Source organism: Onychostruthus taczanowskii, unplaced genomic scaffold (assembly GCF_017590055.1).
Source record: "Onychostruthus taczanowskii isolate IOZ18803 unplaced genomic scaffold, ASM1759005v1 scaffold65, whole genome shotgun sequence".
Taxonomy (NCBI): Eukaryota; Metazoa; Chordata; class Aves; order Passeriformes; family Passeridae; genus Onychostruthus; species Onychostruthus taczanowskii.
In genome coordinates this window covers 4693148-4716085 of record NW_024504233.1, presented here as the reverse complement: position 1 = coordinate 4716085, position 22938 = coordinate 4693148, and the positions used below count along the sequence as shown (strand labels likewise).

General features: G+C 44.4%; 1 protein-coding gene across 1 annotated transcript in view; it reads right to left on the bottom strand.

The window, feature by feature from the left end:
• Positions 1-22938, bottom strand: part of HMCN1 (hemicentin 1) — a 165486-nt gene that overhangs the window by 46089 nt on the left and 96459 nt on the right. The window contains exons 41-54 of the mRNA XM_041420752.1: positions 19031-19206; positions 18654-18750; positions 16464-16586; positions 14521-14682; positions 13608-13889; positions 13019-13186; positions 10529-10642; positions 7986-8072; positions 7387-7578; positions 6519-6692; positions 5507-5620; positions 3911-4056; positions 2171-2321; positions 1265-1468 (exon numbers count right to left, since the gene is read on the bottom strand). Coding sequence (XP_041276686.1) covers positions 1265-1468; positions 2171-2321; positions 3911-4056; positions 5507-5620; positions 6519-6692; positions 7387-7578; positions 7986-8072; positions 10529-10642; positions 13019-13186; positions 13608-13889; positions 14521-14682; positions 16464-16586; positions 18654-18750; positions 19031-19206 — 2190 coding nt within the window. The remainder of the gene's footprint in view (positions 1-1264; positions 1469-2170; positions 2322-3910; positions 4057-5506; positions 5621-6518; positions 6693-7386; positions 7579-7985; positions 8073-10528; positions 10643-13018; positions 13187-13607; positions 13890-14520; positions 14683-16463; positions 16587-18653; positions 18751-19030; positions 19207-22938) is intronic.

Below are 22938 nucleotides of genomic sequence, written 5' to 3'. Positions count from 1 at the left end.
GCAGCAATACGTAGCCAGGCATTACTCTTCCATCAAAAGTAGAACTATTTCTCAGTAAGATGGCACAGAACTAATAGGCAAAAGGAAATATAAGCACAGAATATTCTGTTCCAAACAAAACAGATTCACTTCTGAGGCTTAGAGGTACTTTTCACTCTGTTCTTCATAAAAGCATAGGCATATACATACCTTCAGAAGGAGGGGAGATCTTAGGAATACACTTTGGGAGTATTTGTCACTGCTCTCTCAAGAGATGAACAAGATGGACAAGCAGGTGCTCCCCCTTTTACCAGTGCCCTTCCTTCAACACTCCATCCCAAACCATCTCTGCATAGCAACACTCGTGACTGTAGGCAGCTCTTTTCCTGCCCCACAAGCTTAAGCAGGGCCATTTTTCTGCTGCAAACATGCTTTCTATGCCTCACCCCATGGTTAAGAGGCTTTCGTATTCCAATTATCTTTTTTGCCAAAGCAAATTTAATAAGGAAATAAATCAGGAACACATCAGAGAAAAGGCATCATTGCTGCATTTCATCTTGCAACACACTGAAGTGTCCAAGGCCAGGTTGGATGGGGCTTGGAGGAGCCCGGGATAGTGAAAGGTGTCTCTACCCATGGCAGAGGGTGGAATGAGATGGGCCTTAAGATTCCTTCAAACCAAACTCTTCTGTAATTCCATGATTCACTGTGAGAGTTCAGTGCTGACATTCACACCATTTAGGGACTACTTCTTGAAGAAAACAAGGCCAAGGACTGGAGAGAAATATTTCCAGCTAATGAAGTCTGAAAAGAATATTACAGAAGCGTTCTGAAGGGGAGAGGTGTGTCATCACTACACAAATACCAGCACAAAGGCCATTTCTTAATCATAGAACAGTTTAGGTTGGAAGGGACCTTAGAGATCATTCAATGCAACCCACTGTCATGGGCAAGCAGACCTTCCACTATCCCAGCTTGCTCCAACCTGGCCTTGGACACTTTCAGGGATCCAGGGGCCTCCACACCCTCATAGCCAAGAATTGCTTCCCAATAGTCTATCTAAACCCATTCTCTTTTAACTTGAGTCCATATCCCCTTGTAAAGAGCCTGTCTCCATCTTTCCCATCAGCCCCTTCAGGCACCAGAGGGCACAATGAGGTTGCCCTGAAGCTTCTTTTCTCCAAGCTGAACAATCCCAACTCTCCCAGCCTTTTCTCACAGGAGAGGGGTTCCATCCCTCTCATCACCTCAGTGCAGGACCAGAGAGTGCCAGCTGAACACCCACCTGGCAGGATGAGCACTCTGTCACTGGAGCTCAGGGGATGCCCATCCTTAAACCATGTGAGCACAGGGGGAGGAACAGCATTGGTCTCACAGTACAGTGAGAGAGGGTTGTTGACAATCACATCTTTACTTTCTCCACCTTTTTCTGCATCCACCATGTTCCCAGCTTCCCATTCCCTGTAAGACTTTTGGAAGCTAGGAGGAACTACAAAAAAGAAGAGAAATAATGTTAGCATTTTGCAGCAGAAATAGCTGGTTTTAAAGTCAAGAAATAAGAAGGTATTGTAATGTTCAATAGCAATAGCATGTTCAATAGCAGCAATAAAAATTAAGTGTATTAAACAAACCACTCCCCCACATTAAGTTACCCAGGAAAACTCTAGTTCTTCTAGAATGAACAATTGAGCAATTTACTGAGTATTTTTTGAAGAGTAATAAATAGCAGTGTAAGATGACCTGGTAACAAACACAGAGGGTATTAATCAACAAAAATACTTAAACAATGAGCTATCTGGTTTCACTCAAGTTCTCATTTTGTCTAAATTTTCAGAAATTACTCATGATTGTTTCCTTGTATTGACACACAGTAGGTCAATAGGATGCTTTTGTCTGGGGCCTCTAAATACTACTTGAAACAGAAAATTGAAGTATGCTTAGATCAAAACAAATTCAAATTTTTCATGGCGTTTAGATGAAGATCAGAGTTCCTATGTCCTTGCACTGATTTCAGAAACACAACATAAAAAAGAATAATCAAACACTACATGTCAGCAATGAGCAAAACACCCCTGAAAACACAAAAGCATTGGGTTTGACCATGCAAGGGTAAAGGATCTAAAATTATTAATTCCAACATCCTAGAACACTAAAAAAGCAGACTACCAGGAGAGTTTTATTACCCTTTTACCTTGTATATTTACATCAAATTCCAGCTCATCCTCCCCAGCAATGTTGGAGGCCAGACAAGTGTAGCGCCCCGTGTCTGACACCTGGGCCTCCTTGATGTGCAGGGTGCGGCCACTGCTCTGGATCAGGACATGCTCATCTGCCTGCAGTGGCTGCAATGTCAATTCAAATGAAAATTAACACTCAGCAAAGAACACACCAGAAACAGCCAGATTTGTCATAGTGATATGAGTAAACTCAATCAAGCTCCAAGTTCCTGGAGACAATTTTCTTTTCATAGTTGTCAGAAACTCTGCATCTTCATCCTTCCAATCATGGCGACTGCTCTCCTCAAGGATGTCATTTTTTCAATCACTCCTAGCCCCAAGATGCCGCTGAGAGGAGCAATGCCATCCCATTCAGACCAGTGCTCTTGTGGCATTGGATCCAATCAGGCTGATCCAATCCCTGAACTCACTGGCCAAGCTTCCAATACCTGGAAAATTCCCAGCTTTCTGTGAGGTGAACAAATGGATCTAACCCATCCTACAGATCTGCTGCCAGCAAGGACACGGTTTGAACATAGAATGGACAAAGCAGCAGCACAGAGAGACACAGGATTAGATATTCTTGTGCCCAAATGTGGCTCACACGTGACAGGAGAGGCTGCAGTGACACAGCCTGTATGTCCAGAACACATTCCATGTGCTCATCTGCATCTGCAGCCTGGTCTAGTGGGAGGTGTCCCTGCCCATGGATGGGCTTTGAGGTCCCTTCCAACCCAAACCATGCCATGAGCCCATGCTTCCTGATTAGGGAGTCACCACTGAACCCCCTGGCCTGCAGGGGACAATTCATTCAGTCCATGGACAGGAGTGAGAGCCTTTCACCCAGGGCAGCCTAAGGAGGAGCAGCTGCTGTGGCAGTGGCAGTCACCGCCTTTGGGGACCTTGTAACTCCCCAAACTGAGTTTTAATTTGGCAATACAGCCAGGACTCCCAGGGATCCCAGAACAGCAGGGCACACCTGAAACAGCTAGCAGGTGATCATCCATGTTATGCCCACGTGTTTGTTAAATCCGGGAAGAGCTGTTCCACAATGAGTGCCCTACCAAGAACAGCTCAAGCAAAAGATTATACTCTCCCTTCTTACAGAAGGGCAGCACAGTTCCTTTTGTTTCATCCCCTGTGCTGTATTTCAGTGCGTCCCCGTGGCCCTGCCCTTCCCAGCTCCCCAGACAGATTCATGGAGCGCTGTGTGTGGCAGGACTTGTGCCTCACCCCCCCACAAAGCAGCCAGATGCTCTTGTGGCTTTGTGAGCTCTGCCAGGACCAAGGGGGAGGCTCTGCAACTTCTGCAAGGGCAGCACTTGAGAGAACCATCTGTAAATAACAGATGGATTGGGAAGTAAATAACAGGGCCTTTGGAGGGCTTTACACAACAGCCACGGGCCCTGTGGTCACACCATGCGATGCTCCTGCCAAGAAGGGCACTCCCTCTCCCAGCACAGGCCAGTGCCAGGCCTGGAAACTCCAGCCCCAGTGTCTCAGGCACTGCCAGGCACATGGCAAAAGCCAGGATGCTGATTTGCAGAGGTCTGGGTGCCAGCAAACACCCCAAACTGCTGGGCAGTGGTTCTGCCAGCAGCAGGGAGTGAGAGTGACTCCTGCTCCCTGCATGGATGCTATTCCCAGGGACGAGGAACACACAGCTGTCCCTGTCCCACATCTCCTCAGAGGAAGGAATCGAGTTTGTGACTGGCCTGTCCATCCTTGTACCAGCTGATGGCAGCAGCAGGAACGGCATGGGCTTCACACTCCAGGATCAGGCTGTGGTTCACCTTGATCTTCACCTCCTTGGGGGACAGCCCTGTCCCTGAGACATCCCCTTTGGCAATGGTGGGTGGAACTGCACACAGACAAAGGCAGAGAGGAGACACACTGTCATGGCTTACTGGCTGCTGCAGCATTTCAACACTAACTGGAATAAGATGATAACCTCCTGGAAAGCAAGCATTCCCCCAGTAAACTGCCTCTTGCCCACAGCCAAATGCCAAATTATTACTTTTATATATATATATATGTGTATGTATGTATTTTCAGCTATTTTTAGTACAGTTATTATGTTCAAAAATATATAAAACTGTGTTTAACACTTTTAAACATGCAGGTTTTTAAATATGCAAACCTGACTACAGCCCTACCTAACTACAGCACTTCATTATTACGTGCCTGGCTTCAATTCTATAAAGTTCAGGGTATACTAGTCATTAAAGAGCATTTTAATGGAAACTAATATTCCCAGAAACATATGTTTGATCACAAGTCCACACTCAGGGCAGCTGGTCAAAACTCAACATTTCCACTGAAATCCCAGGGTTGCAAAATCCTGTTTCTTTCTGAATCAGAAGGAAAATAGAGTGTTTCAAAATTCTTCAGCTACCCCCCAGCCTGGTCTCATAATATTTTGGAAATTATGTAAAATGCTTTCAGTGCATTTTCTACTCTTTTTTTCCACTGGGAATTTTTAAATTTTCCCCTAATACTTACAATATCCTAATAACTGACAGTTGCAATGGCATTTGGGGGTGGAGGGCATTATGTTCCCACATAGCCATGCATTAGTTAGTAATGAACTCGCTTGTCACCTTCTCATTATTCCAAATCCAGAGGGGCCTTATTAAGGACTTGGTGTAATTAAATAACAGTATGGTTACTGTAAGGGAGCAAACCAATTCCAAATCAGACCAGGAAATCAAAAAAAAAAAAGAAAAAAAAGGAAAAACCATACTTGATTGAGCCCATAATGAAGAGTTTGAGCATTAAAATTGAGTAATTAGGTAGAGATGCTCAAAGGATGACGTGCTGACAGAAAGACTTGAATGGGAAAACTTTTGTGCATATCGGATCTTATGGAAGGATATAAAAATAGTATCCTCCTATTTTACCTTCCTCAATAAACTGTCTCACTACATGTCAGAGGCCCTCTCCTTTTTTTCTAAAACGGTTTCTGTGCTCAGGAGATTCTCTGCTCACATCTCCCATTGTGCTGACCTGATCTGACCTGAAAATCAGCTCCAAAAGAGGCATTTCAGAGGAAACTGGACTTCAGTGTTTCGGAAAGGTCCTCCCCTGAGTGACATAAAGGCTTTTAGCACAACTGTAGCATTGCCAAAGGACACAACAATCAACTTTTCTGGTGTCTTTTCTCCAGCAATGCCAGGAGCTAATGCAAATGTTTGCTCAGCAAAGCCGTTAATAGGAAACCTTGTATTGACCAGGACAGATAATATGGCAATGGGGGAAATGGAAAAATGCAAAACTAGAAGAAATTTCAAAAACTGAAAGCATTGCCATACTGTAGACTTTCACTTCATAGTGCCTCAGTGTCTCCCCTGCCTCGTTGGTGGCTATGCAGGTGTATCTTCCAGCGCTGTCCTGCTGGGCATTCAGGATCTGCAGGGTCCGCCCGCCTGCCAAAGACACCAACCTTTAGCAGCATTCACACCACACTCTTGCTTCCCAGTAATTTAAATACTTCCTGCAGCATATTTCCAACCCTTTGGTCCAAAATCTGCCTTTGAAAAGCAGAAAATCTGACTGCTTACTACCACATGCAACAAATGAGTGCATGAGTCATGGCATCACAACTCCTGTTGTTTATGGATTCTTGGGAAATTTGTTAACAAATTTTGTCAAGAAATCTGTGCAGGGAATTTCTTGAAGATATTTAGCCAAGACTCATTTTTTTCTCTGAACACTTGCAGTTAGCAAGGTAAGGTACTCATACATTTACAGTACTCCAGTCTTCCCTCTGAAGCTTGTTCCCATTTTCCACCTCCAGAGAAACTAGGGAGAAATTATTCTACAAACTAAAAATGGCAAATTACTAATGACCTAGTAGTCATTCGCTTTATTAATTTATATCTCTTTCCATCTAATTTCCACACTTAACTGCAAGTCATTTATATTCATCCTTAGCTCATATGAATTTTCCATCATTTTGCTTGATGGTACAAAAAGAATAAATACATAATAAACACAAATAAACAATCAGTTAATGTGAAGTGCTTAAAAATATTGGAATGGGAAGTGCTAGAGAAGTACAAAGAATCCCAGAATGGTTTGGGCTTCAAGGAACTTAAAGCCCATTCATGGGCAGGGACACCTTCCCGTAGCCCAGGTTGCTCCAAGCCCCAGCCAGCCTGGCCTTGGACACTTCCAGGGATGGGGCAGCCACAGCTTCTCTTGGCAACCTGTGCCAGTTTATTGCACTTAACAGAAATATAGCCTTTGATTTTTTTAAAGTCTGTAACAGAAAAACATGCAATCAAGAATCAGGTGTTGTTTCTCAATAAGAACAGAGTTTACCTGGCAGAATGCGGATGTTTCTGCTGGACTCTAAGGGATCTCCATCTTTCAGCCAGGTGATGGTGGCTGGGGGGTAGGAATAAGCTTCACAGACCAGTGAGGTGGGGCTGTTGAGGATAACGGTGATATCCTCTGCATTCCCTTGGCTGTCTGCTCCCACAATGCTTGGAGCCACTGGGAACAACAAAATCAGTAACCACAGGGAGGAAAGCCCCTCAGTCTAGGAATCTGGCTGCAGCCTCAGCTAGCTGGGGGGCAGTCCTACAAGAAGCACCAAAACCCAGACCCAGATAACACTCAGCTGGTTTTATGTTTTGTCCTGAAGTCAGCAGTGATCCCAAACCAGTGGAATTCACTCCCACCCATGTCTTTGTCAAGCACAGCTCCCCAGGAAGCCAGCCACCACTCCTTGAGCGGAGCTGCTGCTTGATGATCCTGGAAGGAGGGATAAGGCTAGGAACTAGGGTGTGGAAAACAAACTCACCATTGTTTGCACTTTGTTGTGCAACAGCCCTCATGGAAAAAAAAAAATTAGGAGTGCAGATGGCTTCAGCTTTTCTAAAGAGATTACAATCTGAAATGCTCTTCAGATGCTCCTTCCTTGAATCACAATAAGCACAAAGTGCTGTCCTGCCCATTCCATAGGAACAATATCCTGTGAAGGTTCCCTGTGTTCCAGCTTTGCTGTCTAAAGCACAGCACTGGTGTTTCTATTAAACCACTATCACTTATCAACTACTAAGATGTAAAATTCTAATCACAGACAGGCAACCTGTGCACTGCTGTCCAAAAAGCCCTACAGAATTCCAACAGGACTCTTTCTTCCCGAGCTGCCTGTTCCCCTGGCAGAGGCAGCCCAGCTGCTCACCAAGCACGTTGAGGCTGTAGGTTTTGCTCCTGTCCCCAGCAGTGTTGGATGCCACACAGGTGTAGCGCCCCGTGTCCAGGAGCTGCACCTCGGAGATCTGCAGGGATCGTCCTCTGGACAAGATCCTGGGATCTCCAGCCTCAGCCAGAGCCTGCCCATCCTTCAGCCACGTGACCTGTGGCACGGGGTTCCCTTGATGGAATGGGAAAATGGCAAACATGAGTTGGTGCATAACCTCTAGGTTACACCAAGATTTCAGAGAAACAGGAAAATACAGTTTCAGGCATGCTTTTCATGTATATTCAAGGAGGGAAGTTTTGGAAAGTGCATTCTGAAGTCTCTGAACCTCCTGAAGAGATATACATCTTCTCTGAAATTGCACAGGCCTTTGGAGAAGAAATATCACAGCAACATCCCTTTTGCTTCATCTCATCCAACCTTTACAAGGAGTGCTTAGCCCTCTTCTAAGCATCACAGTTAAATCTGAGATTTAAAAATCCTGCTGAGCTGAAATCCCCTTAAAAACAGGCTGTGCAGCACCAGTAGTGATCTGACCATGGCTTTGATGAGCAAAGGTAAATCATAAACCATTCTTTTACCTGTCACCTCACATGTCAGGGTAACTCCATGCTTCTCCTTCACTTTCACATCTTCCAGAGCATTTTCCCCCACAATCCCTGGAGGCACTGCAACAGGCAAGGACACAACATCAGCATGGACTCCTTGCAACACTGAAATACAACAGGCTGCTTGAGGATGCTTCTAGGAGGGATGAGCCCAGGAACACAGGACTAGGAGAACAAACTCGCCACTGTTTGTGTTTGGTTACACAGTAACTGCCGTAAAAAACCAACAGCAATACAACAAGTTCCCAACAAGTGGATGCTGTACCGTGGCTGATCAGCGTCCTCAGCAAATACAGCTAATTCCACATGGGAATGAACACACTACATAGGTCTAAAGGCACCTTGCTGTGGTACAAATTACATTTCTCTAGGGAAGCAGAAGATAAAATCCCTAAAATACTTATCCCATCCCCAAACAGCCAACCCAAGGCAGGGAAACTCCCCTGGTATGGCTGATATGTTTCCAAATTATCCTGGTCAATTTGTGCCCTCCTTGGATGTGGAGGGCAGATCATGAGCATGCTGGGAGTAGCTGTGCTGGTTAAAAGCTGTGATCAATTATTTCTTTCAAGGTAGAGGCATTTGTAGATCAGGCCAAAAGAAATTGGCACTACAAGTTGAAGTAGGCATGGCATGTGACAGGTTGAAAAGGAGACCTGTAGTTATTAGAAAGCAGCTCCATCTCCAGGAGATGGAGGAAATTTTGCAACAAAAATGTCAGAGTAAGAAGGCTGATTTATATTTTAATAAACCTGCAAAATGCAAACTTCCAGCCTAGACAGAAGACCTAAGAAGAAAGGAATTAAAATATACCTAACACATTTAACAGCTTATTTGTGATCTCACTCGTTGTTAGATGCAAACATTTTATAAAAGTAAGAATCATGGAAATATGCAGAATTCATTCTCAACAGAGACAAGAATGTTATACCAGATTTCTGATAATAATGAAGGGTTCAAACTTGAGTGAAGGAAACAGATGGGGGAAAACAAAACTTAAAAACATGAAGTTCAGGACTTAAGTCAGGCCAGAAGTTACTACTATTCATAAACAAAGCAACTCATTGCTTTGACTCCAAAATAATACAGTAAGTCGTCAACACATCTTAATTTCAAAAATATGGCAAAGCCACACCAAACCCTTTCCAAATATATAAATATTGTGGTTATTACACCAAGCTCTGCCTGTAAACTGCTGTGCCTCCTACAATAACCCAGAAACCCCTGGCATGTCTGTGTACAGTTCCTGCTGACAGTGACTGGTGAGGATTCTGTGCCACTGTCAGGACCCATTCCAGTAACTTTCCTTTAGAAAGACAAAGAAATTATTGGGGGGAGGGAAGAGAAGACTGAACAATGGAATTTTCCACTTGAAATCAGCTTCACTGAGCTTCAAGCTGATTTTTCTTCAAGAGAAACAAAGCCTATGCAATAGAGATTCCCAGAACCCTCAAGAACACTCTGCTACTAAAACCCTCCAAAGAAAACAGTCAGACAATGAATGCTTTCCAGTGTTTATCCATCTCTTCCATTCTACCACACTTACACTTCCATGAGCTCATCAAATAAACATGAACCGACTTGAATGGGAGTTATCATTTACTGGCTGAATATGCCCAAGTCAGCTGAAGGCAAAGGAAGATGAGGGTGCTCAGTACCTCAGAGAAAGGAAACTGAGAACAAAATTCTACACACAAATGCTGAGAGAAAACTTGCACTGTGCCAGACCTAACAGATATTGATAAAAATAACAGTTACTAAACCAAAAAGTAATGTTTTCTGGGGAAAACACTGATTTTCAAAACTAAGCAATGTGATAAAATAATATATTAATGGTTCCAAATAGCATCTAAAGAGCCTGCTGGATAAATCCTAGTCTAAGTGCATCAGCAGGATCACCCCCTACCATGCTGGTTTATATATTGTCATACTAAAGGCTCTACTGACTGAAGGTTTCCACTATACTGGAGTTGGGATTGCTGATCCTGGAGAAGAGAAGGCTCTGGGGAGACTCTGGAGCCCCTTCTAGGGCCTCAATGGGCTGCAGGTGAGCTGGAGAGGGACTTTGGACAAGGACTTGGAGGGACAGGACAAGGGGAATAGCTTCCTACTGCCAGAGGGCAGGGATAGATGGGATATTGGGAAGGAATTTTTCCCAGTGAGGGTGGGGAGGTTGTGGCACAGGTTGCCATCCCCAAAAGTACCCAAGGCCAGGCTGGACAGGGCTTGGAGCATGCTGGAGTAGTGGTGCTCATGGTGGGTGGGGGTTAGAATGAGACACGCTTTGAGGTCCCTTCCTACCTAAACCCTTCCAGGTTTCTATGATTCTGTGTAGAAGAAGCTTCTCTCTACAACCTGATTTTCTGTCTGTGGTATCAAATGAATTTGGTTTTTTCCCTAAGGAAGTGTGTTTTGGCACAGTATTTTTTAAAATACCAGCAAAGCATACAGAATGCCCTCCCCCTTACTGTACAAACCCCTCTCTTGTGCTGCCCCAAACTCAAGCAGGTACTTACCCAGGACAGAGAGATGGAAGTCCTTCCTGGCCTCTCCAGCAGCATTGGTCACCACACAGGTGTAATGTCCCTCATCTGCCACACCCACGGGGCTGAGCCGCAGTGTCCGGCCCCCTGAGACAGCCAAAACAGCATCAGAGTCCTGCCCTGCCAGCCAGCACCATCCCAGGGCTGGGCAGGGCACACACACCCTGCTCCACTGCACGGGAATCATGGATTGGCACTTAGGAGATGGCAGGAATGCTGTGCTTGTAACACACAGTGCTGGGAGGGAATTGGGACAGCACACAGTGCCTCAGACAGCAGAGTTTTCACTTACAAGAGTGCTTTGCTATACTGAGATTCTAGATTAATATTCAGGAAAATTAATAATGCCTCATCAGTGCTTTTTATGTCTGTACACACAAAACCAAGCTTATTTCTATAAATACCTTGTGCTATAATTACCCTTAAGGTATTTTCCCAGATAAGGAATAAAATTCCCCCTCTCCCTTCTAGCATTTGCATTAATTGTGCCATCAATAACAATAGTAACAGCTGATAATAGCACTGTTTTACATGCAATTGTTTGAAAGAACAGATTCTTCTTGACTCTGTAGTTGTCAAGTCACCTTTGCACAGACATGTTCATTTAAAAGGAAGATTTCCAAGTATGTTTGATCAAAGATGAGGAATATTCCTGGTTTGCCATCACAGAGTAACTTCTCTTTCCTTGCTTTTTGGCAGAGGAACAGCACAACAGACATTAGGGAGCATATGAGTGTGAAGCCAAAGGCAGCAGCCAGCCTGCAGCTTTTCCCAGTTTCTGGTTAGCAGCTCTCCCATCAGCAACCATTCCCTAATCCACACCACACCTGCCCTGGGCAGCTCCTGCCTGTGGCTATCACTGTTGGGACACAGCCCAGAAAGTGATGATTCTGGCCTTGCACTTGGAAGAACAAACTGCTGAGCTGGTTACTGGATGTGCCTCTGCCCAAGGAATCCTGTCTGCCAGAGGGAGCACTGGGAGGCTGAAGGAGGCTCAGGTCTGCCAGCCTCATGTCTCCCCGATCCCTTCTCCCATCCACCCCTGCACAAGGCCAAAACAGAAGCAGAAACCTGCCTGCAGGAGACTGTGACCTTCCCTGGCATCACACACCAGAGCAAACCCAGCCCTCCAGTGCTGAGGCAGGATGGAGTTTCTACATTTGGCTAAACAAAAGCCCTTCTCCTTCCTAAAGCCCACATGCAGCTTAGAGCATGGGCTGCATGGGAAGCAGTATATATTTTTTTTTTCATTTTCCTAGCAGATATGCAGGAAGGATCATCAAAAGCAAACACCAGTACCTAGACAATGCTCTCAAGCACTAGGTAGGGTTGTTGGGGTGTCCTGTGCAGGGCCAGGCGTTGGACTGGATGGTCCTTGTGGAGCCCTTCCAGCTCAGGATATTCTGTGATTCCATGATCTGAATTAACTGACTAAAAGCTGCCAGCAGCGTGACCACACTTCACACAATTGTGAAGTTATCTACAATGCCAAGTATGTTTTCAGTCAACAGAACCAAAATCTTGCTTTGGCAAAGTATTTAAAAGTATCCTCCAAAATTAGAGGAGGATTTTTGTTGTTGTTGTTTTTTACAGCTTTACAAGCACAAATAAAGCTCCAAGTGCCATGCTGGCTACAGTTCACTACCACAACATGTAGCTTTCTGAAGCACAAAGTTTGGAGGAAAACAAAGCCCTAAGCCCTGGCGTCTTTCCCCTCCCACACAGCCAACAACCAGAGACAACAAACATCTTTTTGTCTCTCCCTTCCTGACTCTCGATCCGGGAGGTGAGATTAGTGTGGGTGTAGAAAGCAACAGACAGGACAGAAACAATCAAGCCCAGAAGATATTTTTGTTGATGTCAACTTGAGACAGAAGGGAATGCAGAGCAGCTCCCAGAGCCAGGTTCATACTGGGAAATAATCACACACCCACTCCTTTTTCCAAACACCATATGCAAAAATGGGAAAGCATAGGACAGGACTATCTGTAACATTAAAAGCAGCACTCATTAAAATATCCTGAAGCTTATCAGCTTCAAATGCAGTCTTAGCTGAGTTCTTAAACACCTTCCAGCTCTTTACCTGTCTGATAAGTTTTCTTAGGTTCATAATGCAGGCTTTGCATGTTGGCTATCACAGAGTATTAGAAACTCCATCAGAACTTATTGTCATGAGATTTCTACTTGCCAGTGGCAAATCCAAGGTCAAAGAAACAACAGAGCCAGAAATGTTTTTACATGCACTCATTTCTAAGGGTCTCTTTGGTTTCATATACAGATCCATAGAAATTAGAGATTGCTTTGATTTTTGTCATTTGTTCTTTCAAAGATTTTTTTTCTCTGTAAATGGTAAAACAACTGTGAAGAGTAAGAGATGGAGAAAAAATAAATAGGAGAGATAATGAAGTGTATTTCTGGGCATGACAAAGTGAGATGTTGCCATCTGCCCTCCAGCTTTTGTACCTGAGAGGATTTGCACTGAGCTGTTCAAGGTGATGGGCAATCCATTCTTGAGCCACGTGATTGCTGGCAAGGGGATTCCTGAGGCTTCACAAACCAGGGAGATGGGATTCTTCTCCACAGTGCTGATGTTTTCAGGCAGCTGCAGGTAACCACCAATACTTGGGGGAACTACAGCAAAGAGTAAAGCCATACTTCAGAGCAAATACAAATTAATTTTGCTCACAAAACGTTGTGTCACCCAAATATTAGTTTACGGAGGGTGAGTAGCAGGATGGTTTTGGTTAAACCTTAATTTCTCTCTCCAACAATAGAATATTTCCCACCATGACACTCATCCCAATATCATGTAAAATTGTACCATATCCTGATTATCTCAGGTCACGAAGCAACTCGGGGTGGATTGATATTAACAGAAAGAGGGCTAGAATTTTAAAATATTCAGGAGCTACAAACTAGGATTTGGGCTCTTCCTAACACTGCAACTAGAGCTGCGTCCCCTGCAGCAGATCCAGGAGGTGCACTGAGCTCCACACCATTGCTTGGCCACCCAGTGGTGAATTTCCACGTGCCCCAGGTGGCCCCCACTCACCGTGGACGCTGAGGTCGAATTTCCTGTCGGCCAGCCCGGCGGCGTTGGTGGCCACGCAGACGTAGCGGCCGGTGTCGGACACGCGGGCACGCTCCAGCCGCAGGACGCGGCCCCCGGCCAGCACCGCCACGTCCCTGCCACTGCCCAGCGCCCGCCCGTCCTTCAGCCACATCACTGCTGGCTCAGGAATGCCCCCAGCCTCGCACTCCAGGGATATTGCACTTCCCTGGGCGACAACGACCTCTGACGGCTGGGGACCACTGTTGGATATAGTTGGTCGAGCTAGGGAAGAACAAGGGATAGAGTGTAGGAGTCAACTGGAAGCTGCACTTCAGAATCTTCACCTGCTGCTGGGTCAATTTTCCAGAGCAGCAGGGCCAGTAAAAAGCAAATCAGCTCCTTTCCCCCTCTCCCACAGCATAAAGTAAAAATGTTTTAAAAAATGTTAACTTACAGGCAATTTTCAAAATGCAAACAAGAGAAAAAATTAAATTAAAAAATACTATCCCTGCACTATCAATCCCTACAGACTCTGGAAGATTTTCTTCTCTGTGGGATTGTTTAAAAATACCTCCTTTTATTCCCATCAAAAATATAGTAAAGTCTAAGGGAATTAAGGGAAATCTAAGTTCATTCAGCTGCCATCGCTACTGCAGCCTGGGGACAAGACTAAAGGGATTACATCAGTGGATTATGCACTTTCAACAGGGATATGCAATGTCTTGGTCAAGCTACAGGTCCAAATTGCCAAAATTTTAATGACATAACACTCTCCTTGAACTACCTCTAAATTGTCCTACAGCCAGCACTCTATCTCTGGAGACCCTGCAGCTCAACATCACTGCCCAGCTCACACCCCCATAACATTACTGCACAAATGGCAAACTGTGATCAGAGTTTTCCTGGCACTTACTGTACACTTGCAGGCTGTACTCTTTGGTGGCACTCCCAGCCACATTTGAAGCAATACAGGTGTAAGATGCAGCATCAGACCTGTCAGCGACTGCAACCTGGAGCTGCCTGCCCCCAGACAGCACCCGCACTCTTCCCGATGGCTCCGGCACCACAGGAGAGCCTGCAAGACACCTTCTGTCACATAAAACCACACAAGTGGCCAGGAGCAAATGAAAGTCACGTGGTGTGAAGTCCACTGGCTCATTCAAAAGGACTGAGTTGCACATTTGCCCATTTTAGAAGTACTCTGTCAGAGATTTTCCAGAGAGCAGGAACTTGGCACAAGCAGATCCTGAGGGCTTTCTGTATTAATCACTGATTTCATGACATACCCTGAGTAAAGCACACTGACTCTCCCTCACATCCATCCAGAGTTTGGAACACCTCCACTGAGCAGAAAGCTCAGCACTTTCAGTAAAAGGTGACTCATTTTTCAGTGTATAATTGTCTCACCCAGCACAGCCAGCGCTTAGAAACATATAATTTAGTTTCACCCTGTATGCTGTGTGTCACAGGCTTCTTCTCAGGAAATCCTCAGCAGAAACATGACAGCAAACTCCCAATCTCTGAGCAGATTCTTCAGTCTTGGAGACCTCAGATTATCCATTTTCATCTTTCCAAACTGCAGGGAGGGAGACTTCCTGACAGAAGGAATGTACCTGCCATGGAGTCTTCTAAGAAGCTTAATCTTCATTTCCCTCTTGTGCATTTAAAGTCCTCTCTACAAAGTGCATCAAGTGTCAAACATGCTGAAAAATATACTCTTCCTTTCTAACTGCTTTTCTAGACTTTCTAGCTGGTTTAAGTCTCCTTCCTGGCATTAAGTGTACACACATTAGCCTTGCAGTGCATTTACATGTCATACAAGGCCTTTCTGGCTTCCAAGAGACAGGGTTTAAAAAGAACTTCCTGTTCTCTGAAAATGTTAGAAAATGTTATGCATTGGAAAAAGTGTTCTGTAATTAAAACCTGCTCTTTCCATGAGCCAAAATTAATTAAAGCAAGTACATACCATATTGAATTGTTCTGCTTAGAAAAACACAAATATAAGTAAGATTGATTAATAACACAAGAATTACTAAACTGGAGAAGTAAATTATCTTACTTTTCCCTGTATTCTCTCAGTAGTGCTAAAACAAGGTGCTGAAAATAGCTGGCTTTGCCTGCCAACTCCTAAAGAAGTGTTTGGCAATGTAACTTTGACCCCTAAAACAAAAGGTGTGCAGACTACTCTTGAACAAGACGGGATGAGAGAAAGGGTTTGGTGAGTCCCCAAAGCAATTACTGCATCTACACACATCTTCACCTCTTGGCAGGATGCCACGGCTGCAGATTTAAATCCAGCTCAGAGAATCTGTGTTATGCAGTGGATCACAGGGCAGAAACTCAACTTCACACCAAGGGACTCCCAGCAACCCTGGCCCTGACATCTGGGATCCACAAACAAGTCTTACAATCCCAGAATGGTTTGTGTTGGAAGGGACCTTAAAGATCATCTCATTCCAGCCCTGTGTCATGGGTCCAGACACCTTCCATTTGCTCAAAAGACACCTACCCTGATCTGGAACACTTCCAGGGATGGGGCACTGTGCTGCTGTCCTGTTGCTCCATGGTAAATAAACATATTAAGTGCTCCACAGTTCATTTTTGTCAGCTGAGCAATCTCAGCAGTGCACTTCTCTTGCACCTTTAGAAACACCTAATCCAAGCAGAGGTGAGATAGAGAGAAGGGAATAATCTACTCCTGGAGTTCACATTACTCAATGCCAGGATTATGCAGATATCTGCACATCTGAGCTCCTCAGAACACACCATCCAAAATGTACACAAGATGAAAAGAAAACTTAGCAGATCAGAATTATCCCATTTGCTTTATAAAACAGACAATTGGCAGTTACCCACCATTCTTTTTCCAGGTGAGACTGGGTGGTGGGATGCCACTGGACTCACAGATCAGGCTAATCAAGCTCCCTTCAGTGACTGTCAGATGAGAGCTGTCATCTGAGCCAGAAATACTTGGTGACACTACAAAAAAAAAACCAAATAAGTGCAGCCTTTGAAACAGCACATTATCAGCCAGCAGTAAACCCCAAATGACCCTCGTGCAAATCTCCCATTCAGCTCTGCAGCAATGACAAGGATTGTCTCCTCAATGCTAACAAGGCCCTGGGTAGGGAACAATACACTTGGGAATGACTGCATCCATCCTTTTGGCTCTAAGGGCTGCTGCATGCACAGGCTTTATTTTGGGCTGCCTTTAATGGACTTCACCGAAGAAAGATGGTTTGGGGAACTTTGTCAAGTGACTCCAACTCTAAGGGCCTGCCTCATTCATGGCCTCAGCTAATAAACCCACAGAGATCATCTCCAGTGACTTGTAAAATTCAGCCTACATTTTTCCTTTGAATTTTTCCTGCATCAGCACACTGGCTGCCACATCCAAGGCTATGGATCCCACTCCTTTGATCAACCTCCTGCAACAGAAGGATCACTTTGCTTTACAGCTCTGTCACTATAAACCAGCTGCAGACAAAAGGGACCAGTGTTTTACTCTGATTCTCAAAGTCTTAAAGCACTTTTCTTCAATCCCTAGGGAAGGGCTAATTGCCTCTTAGGAATCAGGGAATCATTTTCATCAGATGAAAACAGAGTCGGTAGAGACCAAGAAAAAGTGGTGGAGAATGTAGGTAGAACCTGGCAAATAAAACCTCCCAAGTGAACAACTTACACAGCCCTTTTTTAATGCATGTGACAATAGCCAGCTTCTCCTTCTGACACCTCCAAGCTCTCCAGGAGAAACCAGATGTGTGGGGTTTGAAACAACACTGCCAAGGGCGTTATGGTACTGTCTGCTTCACCCTTTATTTGTCCTGCTTCCAGCCAGGACAAGCCTATGCTGCTCTCTTCATTTAACTCATAGGCTGTTCTCAGGATCACAAATCCTCAGAAGGATACATTTCCTGGATTTAAAATCTCAAAATATGGCAAGGAAGACTTTGGATGCTGGGGTATAAATGAAAACTATAATTCTAAACAATTATCCACAGATGGCTTTCACAGGCAGCCTGTGGTTTCTATCAAGCTTATCCCATCAAAGCTGCTAACTAGCAAAGAATTATCCCTCCATTCAAATCCTACTGGAATGGTCCTACTGCACAAAGGAACAAATCTAAATCCTTCCAGCAAAGGTCCTGTGTAAAAGTCTGGGAGAGAAAGAAGACAGCAGAGGCTGACCTGCACAGTCAATGGTATTTGCTTCAGCAGGGGAAAATGGCATGGTACTACAACAACCACTTCTAACTCAAATGCCATGAATGTGTCTTTAATAATGACCCATTATTAATAATGGCCCATCAAGTGGGTCATTATTACAAATCTGAACTGAAAAATGTCATTTTAGTGTTACAAACCCTCGTATGTAATTCTAGTCTTGTGACTTCAAAACAAGAAATTGATTTATAATAGTAAAACAGGAACATTTCAATTTTAACATGAGAAGAAAATGATGGTGCAGAAAACCCCCTCAAAAGCAAGTATTAAAACAATGCCCTAAGCCACATTCATCATAGAGCCATATAAAAAATTATTAAAGCTGTTTTTATGATGCAGCACTAATAAGTTTGTAAGGCAGCTTTTATTTATCTGAATTTCCAATGCTTCAGCGTTTCAGTAACTGGAAAGTTGATATGTTACTTTAAATGGCATAAAAGCTATGGATCCAAATCCAGGTATTTATCATAGAATCATGATCACAGAACAGTGTGGGCTGGAAGGGACCTTAAAGATCATCTTGTTCCAACCCCCTGCCATGCAAAGTGATACCACTCACTAGTTATAGTTCTAACGACTCTCATTCCTGCAAGCTCCACAAAGGCCTGTAGGGTAACTGGTGTTCATGTAGAACTAAACTAAAGCAATTTGAAAAATCTGTGCACTGCCTTGGGCCCATTCAACTACAGCAAATACAACAATATATCCCCGTAGAGCCTCAGCAAATGAGTGTTGATGAACTACAGAGGATTTCAGTGTTTCACATCATAATTCAGCTCTGAGCCTTGTTCCCGTTTCTGGAATAAGCTTAATAAATCTTACCCCAAATATTGACATTATAGTTCTTCTCAGTTTTCCCAGCAACATTTGTCGCTTCACAAGTGTAGCGTCCAGTGTCCTGCACTTGAGCTCCTTCAATCTGGGGACAAAAGAAAAACCTGGGTTTCCTCCTACATAATTATTCATGAAACATGTAGGGAGAGTGGGCTCAGGTTTCAATTTTATTTTTGCATATGTCTCCCTGAATATTAATAACAGAGCATGAATCCAGCAAGCTCTGTACCCAGACAGCCGGGGTCTGTGCCATGCCTCCCTCCTCACACGCTACTCTGCTGCCCCAGAGAGCCCAATGCTGTCCCACCTCCAGGAGGGAGCAACTCCCCAGGTGAGCCCCAGCACTCCCTGCCTGCCCAGCTTACCTTCAGCACGCTGCCATCTGCGGAGATGCTCAGGCCTGGCTTCTCCAGCAAGGGCCGCCCGTCCCTGAGCCAGGTGAGGCGTGGCGGGGGCACGGCGCTGCCCTGGCACCGCAGCTCCAGGGCCTGGCCCAGCAGCACTGACACGTTCTGCTCCTCGCCCACGATGTCAGGAGGGACTGCACCAACACAACCACACACTTGGTTACCTTGGAAAAGCCCTCGGAGACCATCAAGTCCAACCATTGCCCAGCACTGTCCCCAGGGACAACATCCACAGGTCTTAAATCCCTCCAGGGATGGCAGATGTGCCAGTGCCTGTCCATCCTTCCTGTGAAGAATTTTTCCCAATATCCAACCTGAACCTCCCCTGGCACAATCTGAGGCTTTTTCCTCTTGTCCTATTCCTCAAACCAAGGGATCTTTGGGCATTGAAGATTTCACAGAGCAAACATAATGTGGAGTTAAGGGACTTCACTGCACAAAGATAAAATGACACACCTTCAGTTATACACTACTTCAGTCTCCTTTATACCACAAAAAAACACAATAATAATTTTTGTTATTTACAGACTATCTTCCGCACAAAATACATTCTAATGAGGTATCAGCTACAGAGAAATCATAAGGATAAGCCAAGATTAGCAAAAAACCCTTGAAATGTAGCTAGAAAGGAAAATGTCCAGTACATAAAAATGGGAGGATGCATTCTTGCAAGAAAGAAAAAAAAGCTGCTGAGTGGAAATGCTCATGAGATAACAATAAGCCCCAGAAGCCAAAAATGTCTTAAGATGTTCCAGATAGTGCCAAGAAGGATATCTGGCTTTAAGTAAAACTCTGACCTACAGATAATTTGTCCAGAGATGGCCAAATACAGCTGACAGAATAAGAACTTAGATGGTCAGCAAGCAAGTCAATGGGTTAATGACTTAATCAACAAATCATAATCTAAAATTAGCTCATGTATCAGGTTTGTGTGGGATCTACTAATTATTGCAGTTGTTGGCACTGAGCACTGTATTTACATTTGTCCTGCAGTTCAGTGATAACCTCATTATCACACTATTATTTCCAAATCTCCTTTTGAAAGGAAAGTTTTCTGTGCAGAAATAAAATACAAAACCCAAAACACTGTACACTTCAACTGAAACCCATTAGCTGTTCTTGAACAGCATCAGAATTTAAGAAAACACTTTTTTCCCACCGCTTTTTAATTTTGTGTTTCCTCAATGAGAAAAACAAAAGTTACTGAGAAGGTAACTGAGAACTAAACCTTGAATACAGCAAGTCAGCAATTCTCCATGGGGAAAGTGTTCATGGCTGGAATCAAAAAGAAAACAGCCAAAATACTGCCCCCCAAAAAGTTGACCAGGACCAAATATAAGAACCTTTATTGTCACATTTCCTTTGTCCTTTAGTTTTAGGATCCATGACCCCAGACACAGAGGGTCTGAGTGCACACAACTTTGGGCTGAGAAGGGAGGCAGTGGGACCGTCTGTGAGAACAAGCACACCAGGTTAATCACACATGGGAGACCAGAACGTGTCCCCAAGTGGCACTCAGGGGACAGCAAGACAGTTCTCGAGGTGGCCTGAAAGACCAGGAACAATCAAGCTTTGTGTTTCTTGCACAGGAAGTACGGAGCAGAGCTGCTGATTTCACAGTTTGGAAATAATTTAGGGAAAAGCCTGGTCCCTGTGGACAAGAAATATAGTAAGTGGAAGAAAAAAAAACCAAAAAAAACCCTGTTTATCTTTTTATCTTTCTAGAACTCACAAAGGTCCAGATTCTTTATGAGTATTGTGGAACTGAGACTTGGAAGCTGATCCATTCCTGCAGGAGGCAAATTTATTTCCAAAGACTTTTCAACCAATTACTTTTCCTCTCAGCTCAATGAATTGAAATGTGCTCAAAAGGAAACTGAGTTTATGACACAGACACTAGAGCACTTATTTCTGAAAGAATGGGGTTTAAAATTAATCTAATTATGCTCATAGTAACTGTAAGTAACTGAGCTTGTTCCAACTCCTGGCTCAGTGCACATTTCCAACCAACCCAGCTCCAACTCTTCTCCAAATTATTTTCCTCCTGTGGCGTCTTAATTAGATTGCCCTTATGAGGCAAGTCTTAAGAGCAATATTAGTTTTTGGTGACAGCCTCACTCAAGGTGGTCCTGCAGCTGAGCTCAACCCTGGCCAGCTTCTAATACAACACTAATTTTAAACACACACAACTCCTAACTCTTTTCATTTCCTCCAGTTAAAATGGACAGAGGTTCCTGAAAATACAAGAGGAATAATAAATATACTTATGTCACATTACACAGACATACACACCGGCCCCCAAACTCCAAAGGAGACCCTGATGTTCCTTGCTCTAGACATAAAATGTTCCAGCCTATATTAACTTTGGCTCACTTGCCACAGCTTGGTCCTGGGTTTAAAACTGCCCCTTCCAGATGCAAAAGTCATCAGGACTTCCGTCAGGGATACCCTAACCAAGGGAGACTATCCTGAAAGCCAAACTCAGGAACAAATAACTTGGCCAGCTGCCCCTTCTTAGAACTCATCCAAACTCCTAACTTTTCTTGCAAGGTTTTCTACAGGTGATTGCCATAATGCTGGTGACTGGGAGAGTACACTGCCCTAATGAAAGCAGAAGCAAAACCACAAAGGTGCCTCAATTCCAAATGCCTCTCTACACATCTGGAACTGCAACATTTCTAAGACAAATTTCAGATTATTGTTCATCCTCATTTCACTGCTGGACAAATCCTCTGAGATGTCCAAGGAAACTCAAAACCTGCTACAGTCACACTCCCTGGCATCCCCGCTGGCACAGCACCCTTGGGCTCTGAGAACACAACATGGGGTGACTTTAGGGACCCTTCCAGTGCCTGAAGAGGCTCAAGGCTCCAAGGGAACTGGAGAGGGACTTTGGGCAAGGGTCTGGAGGGACAGAACAATCAGGAGTGCCTTCCAGAGGGCAGGGTTAGATGGGATATTGGGAAGGAATCCTTCCTTGTGAGGGTGGGGAGGCCCTGGCACAGGGTGCCCAGAGAAGCTGTGATTGCCCCTGGATCCCTGGAAACGTCCAAGACCAGGTTGGATGGGGCTTGGAGCAGTCTGGCATAGTGGAAGGTGTCCCTGCCCACGGCACAAGGTGGAACTGGGTGAGCTTTAAGCTCCCTTCCAACCCAAACTATTCTATGAATATGAAAAGGCATCTGATACAAGTTACAAAAAACCCAGGATGAAATTCCTACAAGTTACACGAAAGCACAGAATCACAGAATGTCCTGAGTTGGAAGGGACCTGCAGAGATCACCAAAATCCTGCACAGGACAGTCCCAACAATCCCACCAGGTATCTGAGAGCACTGCCTGAACCAGAAAGGAGGGTGATTTTACACAGGTTCAGGCAAAAAAATTCAGAACTAACTCACTGACAATCTGGAAAACTGACAAACTAAAAAAACACCTCTTCCCTGCCCCTTGAAGGAGACAGAGCTGACTGGCTGGAATAAACACAGTGCCACTATTTAGCACTAAAAGAGTCCCCTCCATTTAGGCAGGCAGAGCAAGGCTTGGGAATGCAGAGCTGGATGGGGAACTCCCAGTAATTCCTTCTGGTGCAATAAAGACAACAGAGCACTGGGCCCAAGAATATCTCTCACCTGGAAGATCTATCTGGTTTATGCAAACACGTGTTTTCTTTTATCATTCGTAAATGAGTTTTTATGCACTAAACTTGTAAATTCACTGCTGTAGTTACCTTTCTTCAAGGATACACAGAAGGACACACCTATATGCTTTAGTAAATGAAGGTGGATGTGCATATATGTTTTAACTTCCATACACAAACCATTCCTCCTCACTTGGCCTTCCATTACGGGTTGGGACTATTTTTAC